Below are 21,138 nucleotides of genomic sequence, written 5' to 3' on the forward strand. Positions count from 1 at the left end.
AACTTCTGTTACCTTTGGGGACACTGAGCTTCTGGAAACATAGAAAGTAGGTTTGTTTTTGTTTTCATTTCTAGATTCATTCTGTTAAATGAACTATGCATAGAAACCTTCAGACTTTAATTTCTTCCATTTCCTCCAAGTCTGATAATTTAATATAGGTACTTGATATGCTGTAATGTTTTACAGCAACCCATCTTGTTTATGCATTTCTAGTCAAGCTTTATTTGTAGAAATAACTCTGATTTATAAGCATTTTCTGAAGCTTCATGCTCTCTGCGGAGTGTAAGATGAGATTCTTCCCTAAAGATTTATTTAGTAGTTAATGTTTATAAAACATTTACGGTGTGTCAGGCAGGATTCAAAATATTTTATGGGATTAAATTTCTATTTAATCCTCACAACCCTTTCGTGAAGCAGGTGCCATTATCATCACTGCTTTACAATGAGGAAACCAGGACCCCAGAATAGTAGCTAAATAACTGGCCAGAAGTCCAACAGTTAGTGCCTGATGGTGCTGGTTTGCCAGCACAGGCAGTCTGTTGATCTGGATGGACCAAGGATCAGCTTTACCTTGCAGTTCCTGCAGACTTCTTCAAGAGAAGTCTGAGGCTGCCTTCCAGCCCCAGGTATCTTCTGAGGCCTGCATATGAGTGAAGTCGCTCAGTCGTGTCTGACTCTTTGCTACCCCATGGACTATAGCCTACCAGGTTCCTCCGTCCGTGGGATTTTCCAGGCAAAAATAGTGGAGCGGGTTGCCATTTCCTTCTCCAGGAGATCTTCCTGACCCAGGGATTGCACCTGGGTCTCCCGCACTGTAGGCAGATGCTTTACCATCTGAGCCACCAGGGCAGTCCAGCATGTGAGGTGGTCCCAAACTCAAGGTCTCAGCAGCCTCACTTCTTATGTTCCATGATGATGGCGTAGGAGACAGTGTCTTTGTGAGCAACCAGAGGGGAGATTTGATTTTTTATCTTTGGGTATTTAGGTTGACTGAGCAGAAACTGAGAGCCTAATCTGAACCTCTGCTTGCCTTCCTGCTCCCACTTAAGGTAACTTTATATTTAGAAAGGCAGCTTCCTATTTTGAGAAAAGAATCCAAACACTGCTGACACCTGCTCAGCCAGATCAAGCCAGTCCTTCAGATGAACCCATTTCTTTACCGGTCCCCTTGGTTCCTTTTTCCACCAGAAGCTGCTTCTGCCCTAAGTGCTCTGAGCAGTTTCTCAGCAACTGTTTCTTGGGCTAGAGAAGCCTTAGCAGCAAGGGGCAGCCTTGTTACACCCTGGACACAGCCGTGGAACAGGAGTGTCAGCCTTTCAGATGCCTCATTGCGTAGAAAGCGCTCCCTTTGTTTTGCACAAATAGGCTGTATTTTCCCCTGTCGTGTGTACGTGCTGCTTCCTTTTCTTATGGACAGCGTAGACTGAGTTTTTTTTGGGTTTTTTTGTAGAAAACACTCACTAGCTGTGCAGTAGACTTGTCACACCAATGGAGTAGGTTGTTACTGACATGATTTCTTCTTCTTCAGCCTCGGGGTCTGCAGGGAAAGGAAGCCGACTGCCAGACCTGGGATCCGACTACAAACCTCCAATGAGCGGTAAAGCCCTTCCTCTGGCTTCATTTGGCTTCCTGTGGGCACAATGCAGTTCTGCTTGAAATCTTGAAATGTGTCTTGCAGCTCCTGTGTTGTGAACTGTAGCCTATTACCTATTTCTTTTTATTCGACAGAGCCAGCTTTAGGCATTTTCTGGCAGATGTTTGCCGAATTACTGTAAACCCATTTATTATAGACTCACAAATAAAATTGTTTCAATTTGTGTATACAACTTAAAATGATTCTAAACAAACAAGTCTTCTCATTGCCCACTGCCTCTTTTCAAAATAATTAGAACCTTACTTTCAAAAATAAACCCTCTGGTGGAATTAGCTATCATCTAAAACAAGCCTGAGAGATGCTTTGGAATCAATCATTTCTCTCCACACTGCTTACTGTGGTGTTCTTAGTTTGGAAATTCTAAAAAATTATTCCCTCTCTCCTAGCCATCCTAAGAGCTTAAATGGTGACCACTGCTTCTCTGTACAACATCACCATGTATAAGTTACTTTTGCACGTGAAATCGTATTTTATTGTCATAATATTGTGAGGGAGGGAGAACAGGTATCATTATTCCCAGGTTTTACATTAAGAGACTCAGGGGAGAGGTAATGTGCCTGGACCTACCCACTTATTATAGAAGCCCTAGAAACCCGGGGCTTCCGACTTCATATTCTGCCTTTTCTGCTGTCGCTCACAGCCTTCTAGGTCAGATGTGGGAATCCAGGACGGTAAAATGTCCGCAAAGGTAGTTCCTAGAAATGAACCTTACTGTTTCATGAGAAACACGTGGAAGACAAAGGAAAAAGAGTTTCTAGTCCTCCAGAAACTCCTGGTCTCATTATGGAAATAAAATGTTCTCTTAATCTCCAACTAACAATTTAAATAAAAAGTATTGCCCAGACTTCAGTGAAATCGGCCACTTCTTTGGAGAGCCAGACAAACTTTCTTGCTTCAAGAAATTTTTAGGCTGTGATTTCTAGGACTTTATGAGTTTCTCCTCCTGGGATGTATATGTTACGTTTATGTGTCGTCCACAAGACTGTGAGAAAAGCAGTTACTTCTTTGTCCTTTCTTTGGTTTATGGAATCATTCATTTATTCACTCATATTTCTAAAGGTTCAGGTGCTGTGTAACAGACTGTAGAAGCAGGGGGAGTATGTAACAAGCTATCTGACAGAGAGAGGAGAAAGCTTTCTGGAAGAGATCTCTGACCCAGATTTTAAAAGGCACAGAGAAAATTACTGAATGTCTAGGAGGGGGTCAGACATTTCTAGGATGCAATGTAGTAAGAACATGTGTGAAGTGTGGCAATTTAAAACAGCCTGCTTGGGACTTCCTTGGTGGTCCACTGGTTAAGACTGCACCTTCCAATGCAGGGATGCAGTTTTGATTCCTGGTCGGGGAACTAAGATCCCACATTCCTCACAACCAAAAACAAAAAACCAAAGCATGAAACAGAAACAGTATTGTAAGAAGTTCAATAAAGACTTTAAAAATGGTCCAAATAAAAAAAAAAAAAACCACTTTAAAACAGCCTGCTTTCTCCAGGGACCACATTGCCTAGAAACAGGATAGGCTCAAGTTAGAGAAGGTAGGTTAAAACCAACTTGTCAAAAGCTCAGGTGCTGATGCTAAGAAATGTAAGCTTCCTCGTGTGAGTAACATATGTAAGATGTCTGATACTACTGGTAAACTATGACTTCCCACTTATTGAGTATCTATTGTTACCCTGATGACGGTGGAGAAGGAGTTGGGTGCCAAGAGTACAAAGTCAAAACAGAGTGGTTAGGAAGCTGTTGGAATAGTCCGGTTCAGTTCAGTTGAGTCACTCAGTCATGTCCGACTCTTTGCGACCCCATGAATCACAGCACACCAGGCCTCTCTGTCCATCACCAACTCCTGGAGTTCACTCAAACTCATGCCCATCGAGTTGGTGATACCATCCAGCCATCTCATCCTCTGTCGTCCCCTTCTCCTCCTACCCCCAATCCCTCCCAGCATCAGAGTCTTTTCCAGTGAGTCAGTTCTTCACATGAGGTGGCCAAAATATTGGAGTTTCAGCTTCAGCATCAGTCCCTCCACTGAACACCCAAGACTGATCTCCTTCAGAATGGACTGGTTGGATCTCCTTGCAGTCCAAGGGACTCTCAAGAGTCTTCTCCAACACCACAGTTCAAAAGCATCAATTCTTCGGCGCTCAGCTTTCTTCATAGTCAAACTCTCACATCCATACATGACCACAGGAAAAAGTGAGGCTTAGTAAATATCCCTAGTAGGAGGGTCTGGAGTCCCATTTGCAGCTCACTCTTACTCTAGTTTAGAAGACGGCCTTTGGCCAACTCAGAAGGTAGAGGTCCTTTGCAGTTAAATGAGACTTTGTCTGTGTGGAATGCAGGAAAGAACTGCCTCCCAAAGCCCAGATTCCCTGCCTTTGATTCGCAGCGCCTGTTCTACCGCTTGCCCCACCCAACAGCTCAGTACTGCTGTTAATTAATGGTTTTATGGAAAGCCCTAATTTGGTCTCATTGTATTGGCCCCCAGTTCCATAGTCTTTCCCAAATATAAAAATGTTATTTTATTGAAGGTCATTATATCCAGTTTAAGTTATCTGTCTGCTGATCTCCTTCTCCGAAATGGATAGAAGTGATTCAACCAAATGTAGAAGAATAAGCTCTTAAGCTTTCAAAATTAGCCCAGCTTTAGCACTGTGCTTGGATGTACCCTATAAAATCATAGAATAAGAAGCAGAAGGTCAGCTAATCCACTGTTATGGGAGTCCCACAGTAAATGTAGTTTGAATTAGATCATGAGTTTATAAACCAGGTTGTATATGAAAATCACTTTAGGGGCCTTCCTAAGAACATCGGTTCCCAGGCCACACCTTCGTGGTAGAAATTTCCACAGCATCCCAGACATGTAGGATGACTCTTCTTAAGTACTTCTAGTGACTAAACACTCATTACTTAGCAAAGCAGCTCATCCCATTATTGTACAGCTTTGATGATTAGAGCTGGAAGAAAAGATATCCATGGTGGTTAAATCTGTGTTGTAGGATTTTCCATATTTTACAATACGAGCATGCATAACTTTTGTAATGAGGTGGGAAGGAAAGTACAGTGTTTCAGAAAATGGGAGAGCAAGACTGAGAATAGAGCAGGATTACAAACAGCCTTGTTAAAAAAAAAAAAAAAAGACACTGAACTGCACCCAGTGAGCACAGAGGAACGGTAATAGGAAGATCTGTTTTCTCAAGGTCCTAAATGATCTCGCCTCTGCACATCTCTCCAGCCTCATATTCATCTTTTTTTCTGCTCACGTCCTTCCCTCTAACTTTGCATATCTCTCTTTGCTTCAGCAACACTGGCTGCCTTTCTCTCCCTTGAACATGCCAAGCTCATTCCTGTCTCAGGATCCTTCCACTATTCTTCCCCCTTCTCTGAAATGTTCTTTCTCCGGGCCTTTGTATGGTAGGATCATTCAAATCTCAGCCCAAATGCCATCTACTCAGAGAAGCTTTTCCCAGCCGCTTAATCTAAACTAGCCACCCAGTCATTCTGTACCATATCCCCGTTTATATTTTCATGGCACTTACTACAAACTAATTATTCATTGTCTGCCCCCATTCCTATCTCAACATTCACATTTTTGTGGTTCACTGTTGTATCCTTGGTTCCTAGAACATGCCTGGCACATTGTAACCACTCAGTAAATATCTGTCAAATTAATGCATATGTACAGACCTTCGTTTTCCTGAATCTGAATAAGAAAATCAACTCTGCACACAATGTGTATTTATAAAAACAGACTTTATGATTCAGGTAGTTTTTTGACTGCATCCCAATGCTATATGTTGGAAAAAAAACTTTGGTTTTCTATGAGTATGCATTTTTTAAAGGTTTTGAAAGTCAGAAAACTTAAGTGATTTACAAATGGTGCTTTATAAGATGAGTTTATATATAAGACACCAAGGGACAGACTCCCTTACTGGTCCAAGTTTAGTGTTCAATACAGTCTTGAGAAACTTTTATTGAACACCAACTTTGTGCCAGGTACACCCGGGGCAGAAACTCAGCTCTCTAGATTTCATCATCTAGAGGAGATGGCCATATTCATAAGGCATTTTTATAGAATGCACAGTAATGACTGCTTTTATACAGAAGCTCACAGAAGTTATCTGTACTCACGTGAAGGTTCTTCGGCCTGATTGTATGCATCTTTAGACTTCTGGAATACCAACGAGCATACGGTTTTTCCCTTCCCAGGCAGTAACAGCCCTCATGGAAGCCCCACCTCTCCTCTAGACAGTAACATGCTGCTGGTCATCATCGTTTCTGTCGGCGTCATCACCATCGTGGTGGTCGTGATCATCGCTGTTTTCTGCACCCGGCGGACTACCTCTCACCAGAAAAAGTAAGGAGCCCCAGATGTAGCCCATACATTTTTTGTATGTATTCTTTTGCTTCTGTGTGACCTCTGTGTCTGGAGTTGTACACAGAGTTAAAATATAAAATACGTGAAGAGCAATGTTTTAAATATTTTTAAAGAAAATGCAGAATGATTCCTCTTGCTAAATATGTGTCCTTCTGGGTTCTGGCAGGGAAGAGGGGCACACTCAAGATGGGTGAAGGGGGCTTTGATGAAGGGACCATTTGCAACGTCCAAGGTGAAGTTAGCATTAGGCAGCAGCGGTGACAGGCCACTGTCATCCTTAGGGAGGTGAGAGCTTTTTCTGAAGAAGAGAGAGCTGTTTTCAGAGCTCTGAAGCAGCAGGAGAGGACTTGCAACAGGAACCATGTATGGTGGTAGGAATGTAACTACTGCCACCCTCTAGCCCAGCAGGGATGGGGCAGAAGAGGAAATACCTCCCACCCTCCAGTCTTGTCTGTGCCTTCTACTGGCCGCACTCAACTGGAAGCCAGGGCAGAGTTACCAAGTAGATACAGTTCATTTAACTCAGCCTCTGAAGTCACAAGAGCCAAGTGTGCAGAATCAATCTGGGAGAGGAAAGTAGATGATGTCCAGCCTTGTTGGGAGCCCCTTTGGAAGACTGACTGTCTCTGGGCACTCAGTGAACCAGATACGCAGGAGTCTGTGGAATTTCATGGCACAAATGCCAGCTGAGATGGAAGGACACCATAGACCTCTAGTTCTAAGTTTAAGAGTATTTTTAAAGAAGTGCTACCAAAGGCTCAGCTGGTAAAGAATCTGCCTGCAATGCAGGAGACCTGGGTTTGATCCCTGGGTTAGGAAGATTCCCTGGAGAAGGGAAAGGCTACCCACTCTGGTATTCTGGCCTGGAGAATTCCATGGACTGTATAAGTCCATGGGGTTGCAAAGAGTCAGACATGACTGAGCGACTTTCACTCACCAAAAGTAGCAGTTGAGGTTGGGACCACAGGAAGCAGAGTTGGTTGGGGGTGTGATGGGGAGATATATTGATGGAAAAGGATTATTTATAATCAGTGTATCATATTAGCAGAGAGGGAAGGTGGCTGCTAGCCCTGAACTCACCTGGGATTTTGAGGCTTGTGGCTGTTAGAGCAGATAGCAAGGTGATCACCATTATGTGGTACTTGATAATAGCCTTCACTCCTGAAGCTGAGGGAATCCTTGACCCTAGGTCACATTCTCTTCATATCTCTGGCCAGCAAGACAGTGCCATTTAAAAAAATAAAAAAAAGGAGACTCTTGAGTTACCCCTAATAGCAAAAACACAGTATGAGTAATAGAACAACTTTAGATGCAATATCCTAAAAGGTCATAAGATGGAGGTATTGCTCCATAAAGAGAGAAAGAAATTCATGTCTGTGTGATTATCCTCAGAACTCTGCCCAAGGCAAGGATGCATGTATTTAATAACCATAAATCTGTTTGTTTTCACTATAGAGGTCAAGAACAAGCTACAGTCTAACTGCTGCTAGTAATGACTGTCATTTTCTATAGGTTATGTGATGGTTTTAATCTTTCTTTTGCCCAAGTTAAATAGCTTTCAGCAGCTTACATTGGATCACTGCCTCTTGATCACTGCCTCCTACGGCTTCCCCTGCATTTGATTGTAGAAAACTGTTTCTCCCTAAAACCTCTAAAATCATATTTTTTCTATGCTAGAACTTTTCTACAAGCTTCTTTTTCAGCATTTCCCATTTATCTATCTTTATGAGCATCTAGTTTTAAATAAAGACCTTGAGAGATCTTTATTTTAAAGACTCTGAATAAACAAAATGACAGAATTCCTTCTTACTGGGGGGAATCTAAAATCTAACGTCAATAAAAATAAAGTACTGAAATACTTAAGTCTTCAGATTAAGAGGCAGGAAAATGAGTTTGTCAAAGGTTCTGTACTCTGTGTTTGAATCTGCAGGTCCTACAGTTCGGGTCCCTTTGTTTAAGAGAGTTGTATCAAGTCTTTATAGAGTTTTCCCCTCCTCCTCCCCCACTGACCTACTTTCCAAGTGTTCCATTGACTGTGGAAAAATATGTGAGCTTTTCTTAGTACTTTTCGTCTTCTCTCATATCTGAGGCACCTCCCATTTCAATTGTAGCTGTTTATAGACTCTCACAGCCTCAAAGCCGACAGAGCATTTAGAGTCTAGCCCCTCAGTTTCTTAGCACATCCCTCTAGAGCCCCCCCAACTCAACAGACGAGAACTCCTACCTCAGTGTATCACCATTAGGCCTAAAGCCCTACCGTGTCGGCAGCAGTCATTTTCTCCCCTTCCTCGCATGGGAAACCTGCTCTCCATCTACCTGCCGAATCCCAGTGCCTCCTGCTTTCAAAGACCTGGTCCTTGCGGTTGCCCTCTGTCAGTACCCCTGACCTCTCACTCTCCACTGGCTCCGTCCTCTCGCGTTCAAGTGTGCTCAGACTTCTTCCATCCTAAGAAAGAAGTGTAACCTTTCCTCTACTGCATGGCCTTTACCGCCAACCACAAAGAAACCCTGTCTCTCCCTTCACCACAAGGCTGAAGACTCGCCTCCACTCCACTCACCTGTCCACTCTTTTGCTGCCCACTCATGCTTCAGTCCTTCCTAATCTGAATTCTGCCCCCACTGCTTCACCAAAATTGCTTCTGCTGAGGTTACTACTGACCTCTGTGTTGCGAAAGCCAAAGGAAATTTTTCAGTCCTCATCTTACTCTCTCAACATTTAACACAGTCAACTCCTTCCTTCTTAAAACCCTCTCTTCTCTTGTATCCCATGGTTGTGTGTTCTTTTTCACAGCTTCTCCCGTCTACTCTGCCAGCAGGTAGACGTTCCTCAGGGCCTGGGCCTGGAGCTGCCCGCTCCTGTGGCTTCATTTACTTCTGCATTTCAACTGTGCCCAGATTTCTCTCTCTGGCCAAGACTTCTTTCTTCCGAGTCTCAGGCTTGCTTCAGTCTCAGACCCAATTGCCTGTTTTATGTTTCATATTTAATGTCTCAGATGGACACTTAGTATGTTCAAAACAATTTATAATTCTTTCCGTCAAACCCGCTTCTCCCCAGTGTTAGTAAACGGCTTAAGCCAGAGACGTTGGCAATATCCTTTATTCCTCTTGTGTCTTTATTTCTGTCTTTTCGCACATCCGTTTTTTCCAACAAGCCCTGTCATTTCCGGGTCCCTAATAACCATCAGATCCCCCTCTCCCCTCCATCCTCACGGCCCCAGGCCACCGTCAGTCAGGCTGCAGTTGCTGCAGCTGCACCCTAACGGCCCCCTTGTTTTGTCCCCTCCTCCTCAAATCCATTCTTCATACCCCAGTTGGTTTAACCTTTTAACTCAAAACTGATCTCCTTACTCTCCCGCTTAAAACCATTTAGGGATTTCTCTTTACTCACAGAGGCAAGTTCAGACTCTGCTCTTGGCTCTAAAATTCCTTAATGATCTGACCCCAGCCCATCTTGCCAGCATCATTTCATATCATTCTCCCCAGGGTAAAACTTCTTGCCTCTGTTTTTCTTATTTGTGTGTAGTTTCTGATTTTGCCTGAAGCATCTCTCAGAAGGACTGTTTTAAACTTCAAACTGTTTTGACCAATAATACTTACAAGTTACTTTTTAAAATCCTCTTAATTTTGTACCTAGGAAACGAGCTGCTTGCAAATCAGTGAATGGCTCCCACAAGTATAAAGGGAACTCCAAAGATGTCAAACCCCCAGACCTCTGGATCCATCATGAGAGACTGGAGCTCAAACCCATTGATAAGTCTCCAGACCCAAACCCCATCATGACTGATACACCAATTCCTCGTAATTCTCAAGATATCACACCAGTTGACAATTCCATGGACAGCAACATCCATCAAAGGCGGAATTCATATAGAGGTACAGGTTTTTTCATTTAAACCATTTTCCATTTTGTAAAGTTGCCTTAATTTGGTAATTCCTATAAGAAGCTAGGTTTAGAGAAACGTGTGTTACAGCAGCAACTTCTGATGAAGAATAACTAGCCTGTTAAGAGAGAGAGGTTCTGTACCCAGATGAAGCAGTCTCCTAGCTCTCCTAGGTCTCTCATCACAGTTCACCAGCTCAAGATTTGAGACAGCCTGGCACACGTCTGTGCATTTCATTGCATCCCTTCACTTGGAGCCCGGCTCTCGTTGTCGTGTTTGGCATATTCTTGGTCTGCCTGCTCTTCCTCACAGACCTGCGTTGAAACATTTAGGCAGCATCATGTCAACTGCAGTGACTCAACAGGGACTCCTGTAATGTGATGATGGTCAATTTCCTCTTTATTTCACTTCCTGCAAAAACACCTTGTCCCTACTGTGTTGTCTGTGAGTCCTGAATCTGCCTTCACTTGAAATGTTTTACTGCTGAGGCTGCTCACTGGCCTAGACACATGTTTGTAACCAACCTCCATATTTGATGTCTAGGGCATGAATCAGAGGACAGCATGTCTACACTGGCAGGAAGGCGGGGAATGAGACCAAAAATGATGATGCCCTTTGACTCCCAGCCACCCCAGCGTAAGTTAAAAGCTTCTCTTTTCCCAAGTGCTGCCAATTATCCAGTCATATTGGGGAACAGCTACAAATGATCTCTTTGACTTCATTTGATCCTAATGCAAAAATTAATCTACCAAAGCTTTGGCACCTTGAGAGAAGAAGAATCAAACGTTTGCCATATTTTGTGATTAGTATTTATTCTTACTAGTAGCTTCTTTAATTTCAGTGTAAATAAACTACAAGGCCAGTTTCCACAAGTCTCTCGGGCATTAGGGAAGTAATCAGTCTCTTTAAAAGTAGACCAGGTCTGTTCAGGAGAGATGGGGCGTCATTGCTCTAGGCTGGGGCTAAGCACAGCCAGGTATCACAGTGTTCCTTAGGCTTCCCGATACATGATCAGTGTTGATAGGCATTGCAGAATTTTTTTTAATCAATAGACTATATTTTAGAGGAGTTTCAGGGAGATAGCGTGGAGTTTCTGTTTTTATAGCAATGTTTTTCAACCTTGCTTGACCTGTGCCTCACTTTGATAAGCATAAAAGTTGCCCAGCCTCCTGTAGTATTTGAAACTCAATTATAACGATTAAAAACCAAAATGCAATGGGACGAACCAATTACATTTTACACTAGTGTTTCTTCTCCCTTGTTACTGTTTTCAAGATGAGGAAGCCTTTCAGATGAGCTGGCACAGTGGGGCTTCCAGCTGAGGGTCCTCTGAGCCATTCTAAAGAGATAGGCAGCCACCTGCCTACTAATACCAAATGCAAGTTTAAGAAACTATTTAATCTTGAAATTTGCTTTGGGCTGAACAGTAGGTTAGCAAACATTAATACTGTCAGTCATTGTGTTGGTTGCTCAGTTGTGTCTGACTCTTTGCAACCCCACAGACTTTAGCCCGCCAAGCTTCTCTGTCCGTGGGATTCTCCAGGCAAGGATACTAGAGTGGATTGCCATTCCCTTCTCCAGAGGATCTTCCTGACCCAGGGATCGAACCCTGGTCTCCTGCATTGCAGGCAGATTCTTTACCATTTGAGTGTCAGACCTAGATTTAAATCCTGAAAAATCACTTTTCAGTTTAATCTAAATGAGCTTTGGGATTTTTTATTCATTTCTTAAAAGATGTCCCATTTCAGGACTGTCAGCCATGTCTGTCCACAAGTGACAGAGATTTTAAGTTATCACAGATACCCTACACACAGAAGATGGCACTGTAAACTTGGAAACCAGGGGGATCCCTGAGGATGTCATGTCTGCACGCATGCTGTCACTTGCACAAGACTCTAAGAATCAGCCTTGGAAGAGTAAAGACTGATGTACTAATAGCTTATTTCTGCACAAAGTAGTTTTTGCTTAGGGTCCATGATAAGAAGAGGGGCCTGTACTTGGACATGTGCAAGGAAAACTGGTTTTCCTCTCATCAGACATGCCCTGGACAAGGTTTAGAAATGTCCAAACATTTTCAGGTTTAGAAATGTCCAAAAAGAGTGAAAGTGTTAGTCACTCAGTCATGTGCGACTCTTTGCGACCCCATGGACTGTAGTCTTCCAGGCTTCTCTGTCCATGGGATTTTCTAGGGAAGAATACTGGGGTGGGTTGCCATTTCCTTCTCCACGGGATCTTCCCAACCCAGGGATCGAACCCAGGTCACCCACATTGAAGGCAGATTCTTTACCATCTGAGTCACCAGGGAAACCTCTAAAAAGAGTAGATTAGTTCATTCTAGTTACTTTTGATTTATAAGAAGATGGTAGCTTGACTGCTTGATTGTTTTATATAAGGCTTTAGTTCTTGCCTGAACTGGCTTATTTTTAAAACTTGTAAAATTTGACTATCCCTCTTCCTAGATTTGTTACTTTTAAATATGTTACAGAGAAAAGATAAGCTGTACTAGTTGACAGCATTCTTGTTTTTTTTTTTTTTTTTAATTTTCTTTTCTTTTCTTTTTTTGGTGGTGGGAAGGACTATGTATAAATATACAGTGTTATTTTATTTGTGCTCCAGCAGCTGAATGAGTGGATTCTTTAATTCAAGAATCTGATACCAAGTGCCCAGATATACTTAGGATCGGGCTTGAGATATGCTTTTCCCCACATGGCTTCAGTCTTTTTTTACAAGCCAGGATTCCCTGGAGGCTGCATCCCCCACCCACCTACCGTGGCTATAAATGTCTGAGCATGGCTGGGAATGGCTTAGTGGTGGTGGGATGAGGTTCCATCGAAGGCCTTGCACAGAAGCAGTGGATTCTGATTCAACTAATAGCTGGTGCTTGCCAGCTATATTCCAGACAGGCACTGTCACATTCTTTTATTTTTTTATTTACTTAATTTGGAAAAACTGACAAAGCCTTAACAAAAATCAGCTTTGTTTTACTTTTTGTGAGAGTCTCTATGCCTAAAACACTTTCAGGTTGCACTTCCTGGGTAAAAAGTCAGGCACCTTTCCCCCTCACCCTAGCCTTAATTGTGAAAAACACTGATTCTGAAACACCCCGCTTCTGAAAACTTCCTGTCTTCCATGGAGGAGATGCTGACTGCCCAGCTGCCCTGAGACCTATCCTCAGCCAGCTTTACCACGCTGTATTTTATCCCAGGGGACTGCCTCCACTCTCTGGGCCCTGAGAGCAGGGAAAGCCCCTGATTAGTTTCCCAGGCCTTGAGGCGGGGAGGCCCTGCTCCATGGTCCCTGGCTGGTTGTGCCACCTGCTTGCTTGAACGTGGTGAGGAGAATGCTGCAGAACAAAGGCCCTCTATTGTATTGCCTGGGATTTTCTTCACCTAAGTAATGTTGAGTGCCCCCCACCCCCAAAGATCAGGGAGTCTCTTGGTGACCTGACATTTTAATAGAATCCAAGGGCTAATTGAATTTTATCACAGAGTTTGTGAAGTCCTTGCTAAAGGGAAAGGGAGGGTGGGCAGGAAAGATCCCACTTGTTTCTGATCAGCCCTGCTGTTTGCCTATTTCGGGACTCTAGAGCTGGTTATCTTGATGGCGGGCTGTAGTCCATGGAGTCGCAAGAGTCAGACATGACTTAGCAATTACACCACCACCACCACCATCTTGATGTTAAACTTTGTGCTTCCACAGCTACTCTAATGGAGTACCTAAGAAAAGTTTGTGCCTCAGCTGTGCTTCTGATTTTGTTTTTCCATCTCTGGGATCGATAAGGAAGCTCATTAAAGAAGCACTTTTTCTTCATAGAAAGTTCTATGTGGAATATCTATGTGAAAATGTGGATTCATTTGCTAAATTCAGTAAATTGAATTCCTTAGCCAGTGTGGGAAGGAAAGAGAGAATTTAGAAAAAAAATCCATTTATATTTTAAAATGTGAGTAGATATGGCTAAGGTCCCAGACTAGAAGCAGGAAGAGATGGTGCCCTAGGCCAGCATTTCATGCTTCTAGTACTAGGTTGGACCTTAACAGTTCATTTCCATTTGCATTCCTTTTAAGATATGAAAACTGATTAAACAGTCACTTATTCATTCAACCTAAATACCTATTTCATGCTTCACTCAGCAAGTAAGAAAAGACAGAATGAATTAGGAATATACTCGAAGGAAAAGGGACTTCTATCTTTATAAGCAGAAGAAAAAAAATTATAGATACCGAATCCATCATTTGTTGGTTTATGGGTTTATACTTTGTGACATATTCAAGTAGGTATTTTTAATAACTCATGTAATCCATGTTTACTGTAGAAGAATTGGAAAATAGAGATAAACCAAAAGAAATTTTTAAAAAAATCTTCACCACTTTTCCCTACAAGATAATGTGTTAACATTTTAGTAAAAATTCTCAGGCTTTTTTCTTTCTGTGTATATATAGAGACAGACATATGCATAAGAGCGTGTTGATTTTTTTTAAAGACAAATGTAAAACCCATGGCAAATGGTCCAAACCCGTGGCTAATTGCCTAAGCTGCCACCAGAAAACCAGGGAATGGTGGTACTGCAGGGGCAGGGGGTGTGGGGTCACTGCTCTTGAACTGTGGTGTGTGTGTGTCTGTGCAAGCATGCTAAGCATTTCTCTGTCTTGTGTTCATTCACAGCTGTGATTAGTGCCCATCCCATCCATTCCCTCGATAACCCTCACCATCATTTCCACTCCAGCAGCCTCGCTTCTCCAGCTCGCAGTCATCTCTACCACCCGGGCAGCCCATGGCCCATTGGCACATCCATGTCCCTTTCAGACAGGGCCAATTCCACAGGTGAGAGATGAGGATGGAGCCCCAGGTTGAAAGCATTCTGAAAGAGTCGGCAAGCTGCCAGGGGGAGGACCTGCCCCACTTAGAAGGATTTGGAGTTTTTGTCAGTGTTATCTGTCTGTTGTATCATTTCTGTTACGGACTCAAGTTTTCTTCTGTAAAATTCACTTCATTTTTCTCCCAGAGTGTTCAGTGCTCAGGGCAAGGTGTCATTTTAGTAAGAAACAGCTCTAATCACACAGCCATGTCTTGTTCCATCAACTTGCATCTTAATTCCATCATATTTTCAGTTTGTTTAATCCTTCACTTTGAAAGGAAAATGTAATCTGGATGATTTTTAGACACTAGAAATTGCCTTTGCGTAATGGTGGGAGGGTACTTAGGGCAACCATAAGGGACTTCTAATGTGAGCTCTTAATTACATATATCTGCCAGGAACCAAAGTAAGAGCAACACCTGGGGGCAGCAGGGCCAGCAGCCACGTTGAAGTTTTGCAGATTCTAAACGTCAAGTTGCCTAGTGGAGTGAAATTAAAAAGGGCTCCCAAGCATGGATCATCTCTAAAAATAGATGGGACATTAGCCTAACAATTGCAGTGTATGTAAAGATACACAGTTCTAGACCACCGTGTCTCAGTTTGAAAATCTTAAGAAACAGCTTTATCAGTTTTAAAGTGCTAAAAAAAAAAAATTCTCATATACACAGTATACCCTTTTTCCATCATTTGAAACTTGAAACTTGTCTTTTAATAGTTACAGATGTTAGTAGTAGAGCTGAGTTTTGGTAGTTCTAGAAAATAAGGGAGTTTCATGTGAATCCCATTTTTAAAAGAACTTCAAAACTTCATGCTTAGAAGCTTGGGTTGCCAGTAACATCCCTTCCTCCTTTAAGTTTTGGTCAGTTATAAACATACGCAAAGCATCAGATGGAGATCCAAGCTTACTAAGACATGCCTGATAACTCCCAAAGTTATCTGCTCCCAAACCCTTACTTTGTCTGGAGAATGCTGCTTGAACTCATGTCTGAAATTGGCCTTTCCCTCCCTCCAGTCCAGGTGTGGGTTCCTGCCTTTAGGGAAAGACAGCCTGCAGGAGGCTGTATGGAGAACCAGACTCTGCCTCACAGACGTAATCTCAGAACAGAGCAAAAACAGCCCTCCAGACCTGCTCTTAGAAAGAGGTTTTTGTGTCCTGACTTTATTTCTCCATTTTTAAGGCAAAAAAAATCTGCCCCACTGGAATATGAGCATACCTAAGTGTGTGGCAGGGTCTTCCCAATCAGGTCAGCCCCCTGCCTCCTCCCTCCTGGATGAGAAGGAGGTTGAAGTTTGACAGAAAGCGTAGAGTTTCCACCCACTCCTCACTCAAGGGGTCAGTGTCGATACAAGTTTGGTTCTGTATGTATTTAGGCAGAAAGCAGAAAGAGGAGAAAGTAATGATTTCCTCCACTAAAGGGTTCCTTGTTTTAATGACCAGAGAGGTTAAAAGAAGGTGAAACTCCTAATGGAGCCTCTGAAGATGGATCTGAAATGTGGAGCAGGTGTCTAGAGTGATCAGAGCTCTGCTCCTATTGTATTTCCCTGTGTCTCTAGACCCTGCTGTTGCCTCAGCCCATCTTGGGCCGGGCCATCCTTGCCTAGAGGGCATTTTCTGTCTTTTCCTTGGACATTTGCTATGGTCACTACCGCCTGATGCAGAAAACACACTTTCCACTTGTCCAGGTGCTCAGCCACTGTGCTCTTTGTGTCTTAGACAGCTCTGAGAGATCAGTCAGGAGGTAGAAATTCTAGTTACAGCATCGTTTCCCTCGTGAGCCGGGGGTGCTGCACAATTTCAGGGCACACCCTTCACAGAGAGTACAGCGCGCCATGCCCTCTGGAGGTGCACTGCACTCTGCTCCGCGTAGGCAGGCCTCTCCTCCTTTTGCACCTTTCCCGCCGTCTCTGGCCCTCGGAAGCTTATATGTCTAAGTGAGGCAGTGGAGGCAGCCGTGGTAGAGCTGTCCTAACATATCTGCCAGTACATGGTCAGGGCTAGAGCCTCATCCTTTCTCTCTCCTCATCCTTGTTACCCCCGCTAATCAACTTCCACCCAGCCCAGGATCACAGAGTGGGACCAGCAGCTCCCCAGGTGAGGTGATAGCTGACATGAGCAGGCAAGAGAAATGAGACCCTCAGCGCAGCCCTGGAAAGGACAAGAAGTGACCTAGGCCTGGGAGGTTAAGATAGCCAGGCTTTCACCACTCGGGGAGGGGGTATGAGTCCTTTATTGCTGGAACCCAAGGCCAGACCTTTGAGTAGCACTCTTGACCGCCATGGCCCGTCTCCCGAGAGCCCAAGGGAACAGATTCTTGGCTGCCTCAGCAACAAAGGCTGGGAGAGGTTGGGTTTCAGCAGGTTGCTCATGGATTACTACTTAAAAGGGTTAATTTTCCTTGATGAGGTTGAGGACTCTAGGCGTCAAAGGAGGTCTTCCTTCAGATTACCTGGTGTCCTCCAGGCCCCTCCTCAGGGTGGGGATGGTGGTCTGCACCAGCTCACACTGTGAAAAGCCTTCCTCATATGGTCGCCCTGGGAACTGGTGCTGCTTCTGCCCCTGCAGCATCGGGGACGTATGGACTGGGCTTGGAAGAGCAGGTAGTGTTCAGTGGATGGAGCCTGGGCTTGGGACTCAGGGGCCGGGATTCGGAATTCTGCCCATCAGTTCTGTGTCCTTGGGCCATGCTTAGGCTCCCAGCATCTGATGTGTTACTGTGAGGATTGGATGAGCTAATGAGTCTAAAGCACTTAGTGTGGTACCTAGCTCAGAGTAAGCACCTGGTAATCTACAAAGAAAAAAATCTTATCAATCATTCGAGCCCCGTGTTCAGCACTTTTTATTCATCTTTTTAATTAATCCTCAGTAAATTATGTGTTATTCTCCCTATTTTTGTAGGTGAAGAAACAGATTTGGTTACTGCCAGGTTCGCTCAGCTCATAGGAGATTAGGATTCAGGTCTATGTGACTCCAGAGCCAGTGCTTTTTCTACCCCAGCATGCTGCCTTCCAGAACAGCTCTGACGCCTCTTCACTTATTTTGAGCTTTTTGTCATGTTTTTCCTGAGCTGCCCCTTCTTCAGGCTGATACACCCCTGGTTTTTCTTCTGGACACCCAAACACCTCATGGCATTATCTTAAAGCCATTGGCAGACCTTTGGACTTTTTGGCTGTCCAGGCTGCACTTGAGCTGTGGGGCTCTGGCTCTGGGGAGGCTGTGCAGTTGCCAGAGGGGGTGTGGGGCCTGTGGCACGGCCTCTCCTTCAGGGACCACCAGGCCTCAGGGCAGAGCTGCTCCTTGTCAGGTACCCAGGTAGCCTTGGTGATGTGTTGTCTGTGAAAGGCTAGTCTCAGAGGCTGTCAATCAGTGAATAAAATTTTAAATTTTCTTGTTTACGTCTTAACAGACAACGTATCAGGAACCTTTATGTGTGTTCCATAGTGAGTACTGAGAAGAGCTTTAAATCTGTAAAATTGTGACCACTTAGCTGTATAGGTGAAAAAAGTTCAGCATCTGGTTGACAGATTCTGGGGGGACTCTGAAATTAGACCATTCTTACTTAGCCTTGGCAGTGGTGCCAATCTGTGTTCCCTTGAACTAGCATTGACACAGAGTGCTTGTTGAGCCAGTTTCAGGGGCCCTTAGAGGTAGGTAGCCAGAACCCCAGAATGTGCATATGTTCAGTGGTAAAATAAATGCTAACATTTAGACTTTCCTGCTGTAGAATCTGTTCGAAACACCCCCAGCACTGACACCATGCCAGCCTCCTCGTCTCAGACATGCTGTACCGATCACCAGGATCCTGAAGGTGCTACCAGCTCCTCTTACTTGGCCAGCTCCCAAGAGGAAGATTCGGGCCAGAGTCTCCCTACAGCCCACGTTCGCCCTTCCCACCCACTGAAGAGCTTTGCTGTGCCCGCAATCCCACCCCCCGGGCCTCCCACCTATGATCCAGCGTTGCCAAGCACACCGTTACTCTCCCAGCAAGGTGAGCAAGGACAGCAGCACCACTGGAGGGGCCCCATGGCTCTGGCTCAAGACACCAGTCGCCACGTCTTTGCAGAATAACAAAGCTAATGTCCTCCACGCCTGTCCTTATTCTCAGGGAGGAGATGGGCTCCTCCTTTGGGAACATACATAAACAAGAGAATAATTTGGCAGGGAGCAAAGGCTGACTTTCTGAAGTATGTTTGGTGTGCAGGATGCTTGGTGGTAGAATCCAGTGGCATGAGTGTGAACAACAGATCTGGGCCTCCCAGAACTGCCTCACTCCATAGGATTCCTGCCAGCTAGAGGATTAGGGAGTCCAAGACTTGGAAGCAAGGGAAAAACCAAGGCTGCAGAAATAACCCTGCAGAAGGGTTGTTAACTCTTTGAGTTCACACAGCTCAGCAAAGGTCCTCACCTCCTACCTCTTTCACATAAATTTCTCTCTTATGATGGTTTGTTTCAGAATAAGTCACTTGTCAAGCTTTTGGTCTTAGGACCCTTTTTAACTCTTAAAAGCTATTGAAGCTGCAAAAGAGCTTTTTCTTCACATGAGTTATACCTGTCATTATTCACTATATTAGAAATCAAAACAGATTTTAAAACTATTGTATTCATATAAAAATAGCAATAAATCTGTCATGTTGAGGTAAATAACACTTTTTCATGAGAAATAACTTTCAAAATAAAAATATAGTGAGAAGAGTAGCAGTCTTATATTTTTGCAGATCTCTTTAATTTCTGGCTTAATAGAAGACAGCCAGATTGTCATTACCTGCTTATGCATTTAATCCATTGCAGTGTGTTGTTTTGGTCAAAGAAAATCTGGCCTCACAGATATGTAGTTGGAGAGGAACAATTATTTATATAAACTTTTTAGACTGCTGTGAGTATTCTTCTTTGACACTACAGCAAAACTCAGCAAACTGTGATTTTTTATAGATTTGTTTGTCACATGGAATCCAAAACCATATAATTATTTGTACTCTGTCCTGTTAAATCCATCTATCCTGCACTTTGAATGCATGACACTAAACACCACATGTTGGTCATTTGGAAAGTATTGGTTCACTGAGTTATACAGATCCTCCAAATCTTGATACACTTTGTTAAATAGTATCTAAAAATCATTCATTAATATCATCGAAGTCTGTAAATATTGGGAAGCCCTCAAGCTCTTGGTAGCTGATACAAGTTTTTCAAAATTCTGATTTTTCACTTTCAACTTAAATTTTATCATTGGAAATAAATGCTGTCCATTGTCTTCCCTAAGGTGACTGACAGACTTCGTTCACTTTCTAGAAAATGTCTGCCAAATGCTCAAGTCTAGATAACCTGTTTGTGTGTCAGTGTTTCTTTGAACTGTTAATAACAGTGGTGTTTCTTAACGAAAGCGAAAGTTCAGCTCACAACTCAATTACAAGTGCCTTTATTGAAGACAGCCATCATGCTTTGGTGTGCAGTAGTATTTTACCTGCATTTCCATTTTAGAATATTTACAAGATTATGGATTGTAATCAATTCCATATCATAACTTTTTCTACATTAATTACACTGGCTGTGTTTTAAACTTGGCAAGTGTGCATGTTCGTGAATGACTTTACAGCGTGGTGCCAATACCTTAATCTGTGCTAAGGCTCCAGCAGTTTTTCCCACTACTGCTTTTGTACCACCAGTGGAAGGGCAAAATGTGTCTCAGTGTTATTATGAAAAGAGTTTTGACCTCCCAGACATTTTGCGAAGGGCCCTGGAACCTCTACACTGAGAACCACTGGTCTAAGAGATGAGTTTTTAAAGCCAAGCGGGACATCTTCTCTGGCCTCTTGGATGCCCTGCTCTCTCCCCCTTCCACCCTGTTCCAGTCCCTTTTCAGAGCAGGAGCTCTGTGCTGGGTGTGTGTGCATCCCTCACCCTGAGCAGCATCTGGACCTCAGAAACCTTTATGAGGACCAGGGGAGCAGGCTCAGACACACCCCTGATGGTGCCCTTTCCCCCTGCAGCTCTGAATCATCACATCCATGCCGTGAAGACGGCCTCCATCGGGACTTTAGGAAGGAGCCGGCCTCCTATGCCAGTGGTGGTCCCCAGTGCCCCTGAAGTGCAGGAGACCACAAGGATGCTGGAAGACTCCGAGAGTGTGAGTTCCCGTGTTGGCCCAGAGTGCGGGGTAGGCTCGCTCATTCCGCAGGCCAGCACTCACCTGCTCCCCTAAACCTGGGCTGTGCCGCAGGCTCGATCTGCTCGGATTAGCTTGTCACACCTGCCTTCCTTTCAATTCTGGCCTGTCTCTCTGATCCTCTTGTCTTGGTTCGAACCATACACATGTTCTTTTACCCCCCAGCCCCTGTTCATTTCCTGAGCAGGATGCAATAGAGGAAGTTGCCTGAGT

The 21,138-nt window shown here is 43.9% G+C and overlaps 1 protein-coding gene across 4 annotated transcripts in view; it reads left to right on the forward strand.

Annotated features, from left to right (window-relative positions):
- The window catches only part of NEO1 (neogenin 1), a 237,560-nt gene that overhangs the window by 213,460 nt on the left and 2,962 nt on the right, over positions 1 to 21,138 (forward strand). For all 4 annotated transcript variants that reach the window (XM_069595573.1, XM_069595574.1, XM_069595575.1 and 1 more), the window contains 7 exons: positions 1,529 to 1,597; positions 5,860 to 6,007; positions 9,663 to 9,901; positions 10,453 to 10,545; positions 14,572 to 14,730; positions 18,487 to 18,750; positions 20,750 to 20,886. In XM_069595573.1, coding sequence (XP_069451674.1) covers positions 1,529 to 1,597; positions 5,860 to 6,007; positions 9,663 to 9,901; positions 10,453 to 10,545; positions 14,572 to 14,730; positions 18,487 to 18,750; positions 20,750 to 20,886 — 1,109 coding nt within the window. The remainder of the gene's footprint in view (positions 1 to 1,528; positions 1,598 to 5,859; positions 6,008 to 9,662; positions 9,902 to 10,452; positions 10,546 to 14,571; positions 14,731 to 18,486; positions 18,751 to 20,749; positions 20,887 to 21,138) is intronic.

This window comes from Ovis canadensis, chromosome 7 (assembly GCF_042477335.2).
Source record: "Ovis canadensis isolate MfBH-ARS-UI-01 breed Bighorn chromosome 7, ARS-UI_OviCan_v2, whole genome shotgun sequence".
Lineage (NCBI taxonomy): Eukaryota > Metazoa > Chordata > Mammalia > Artiodactyla > Bovidae > Ovis > Ovis canadensis.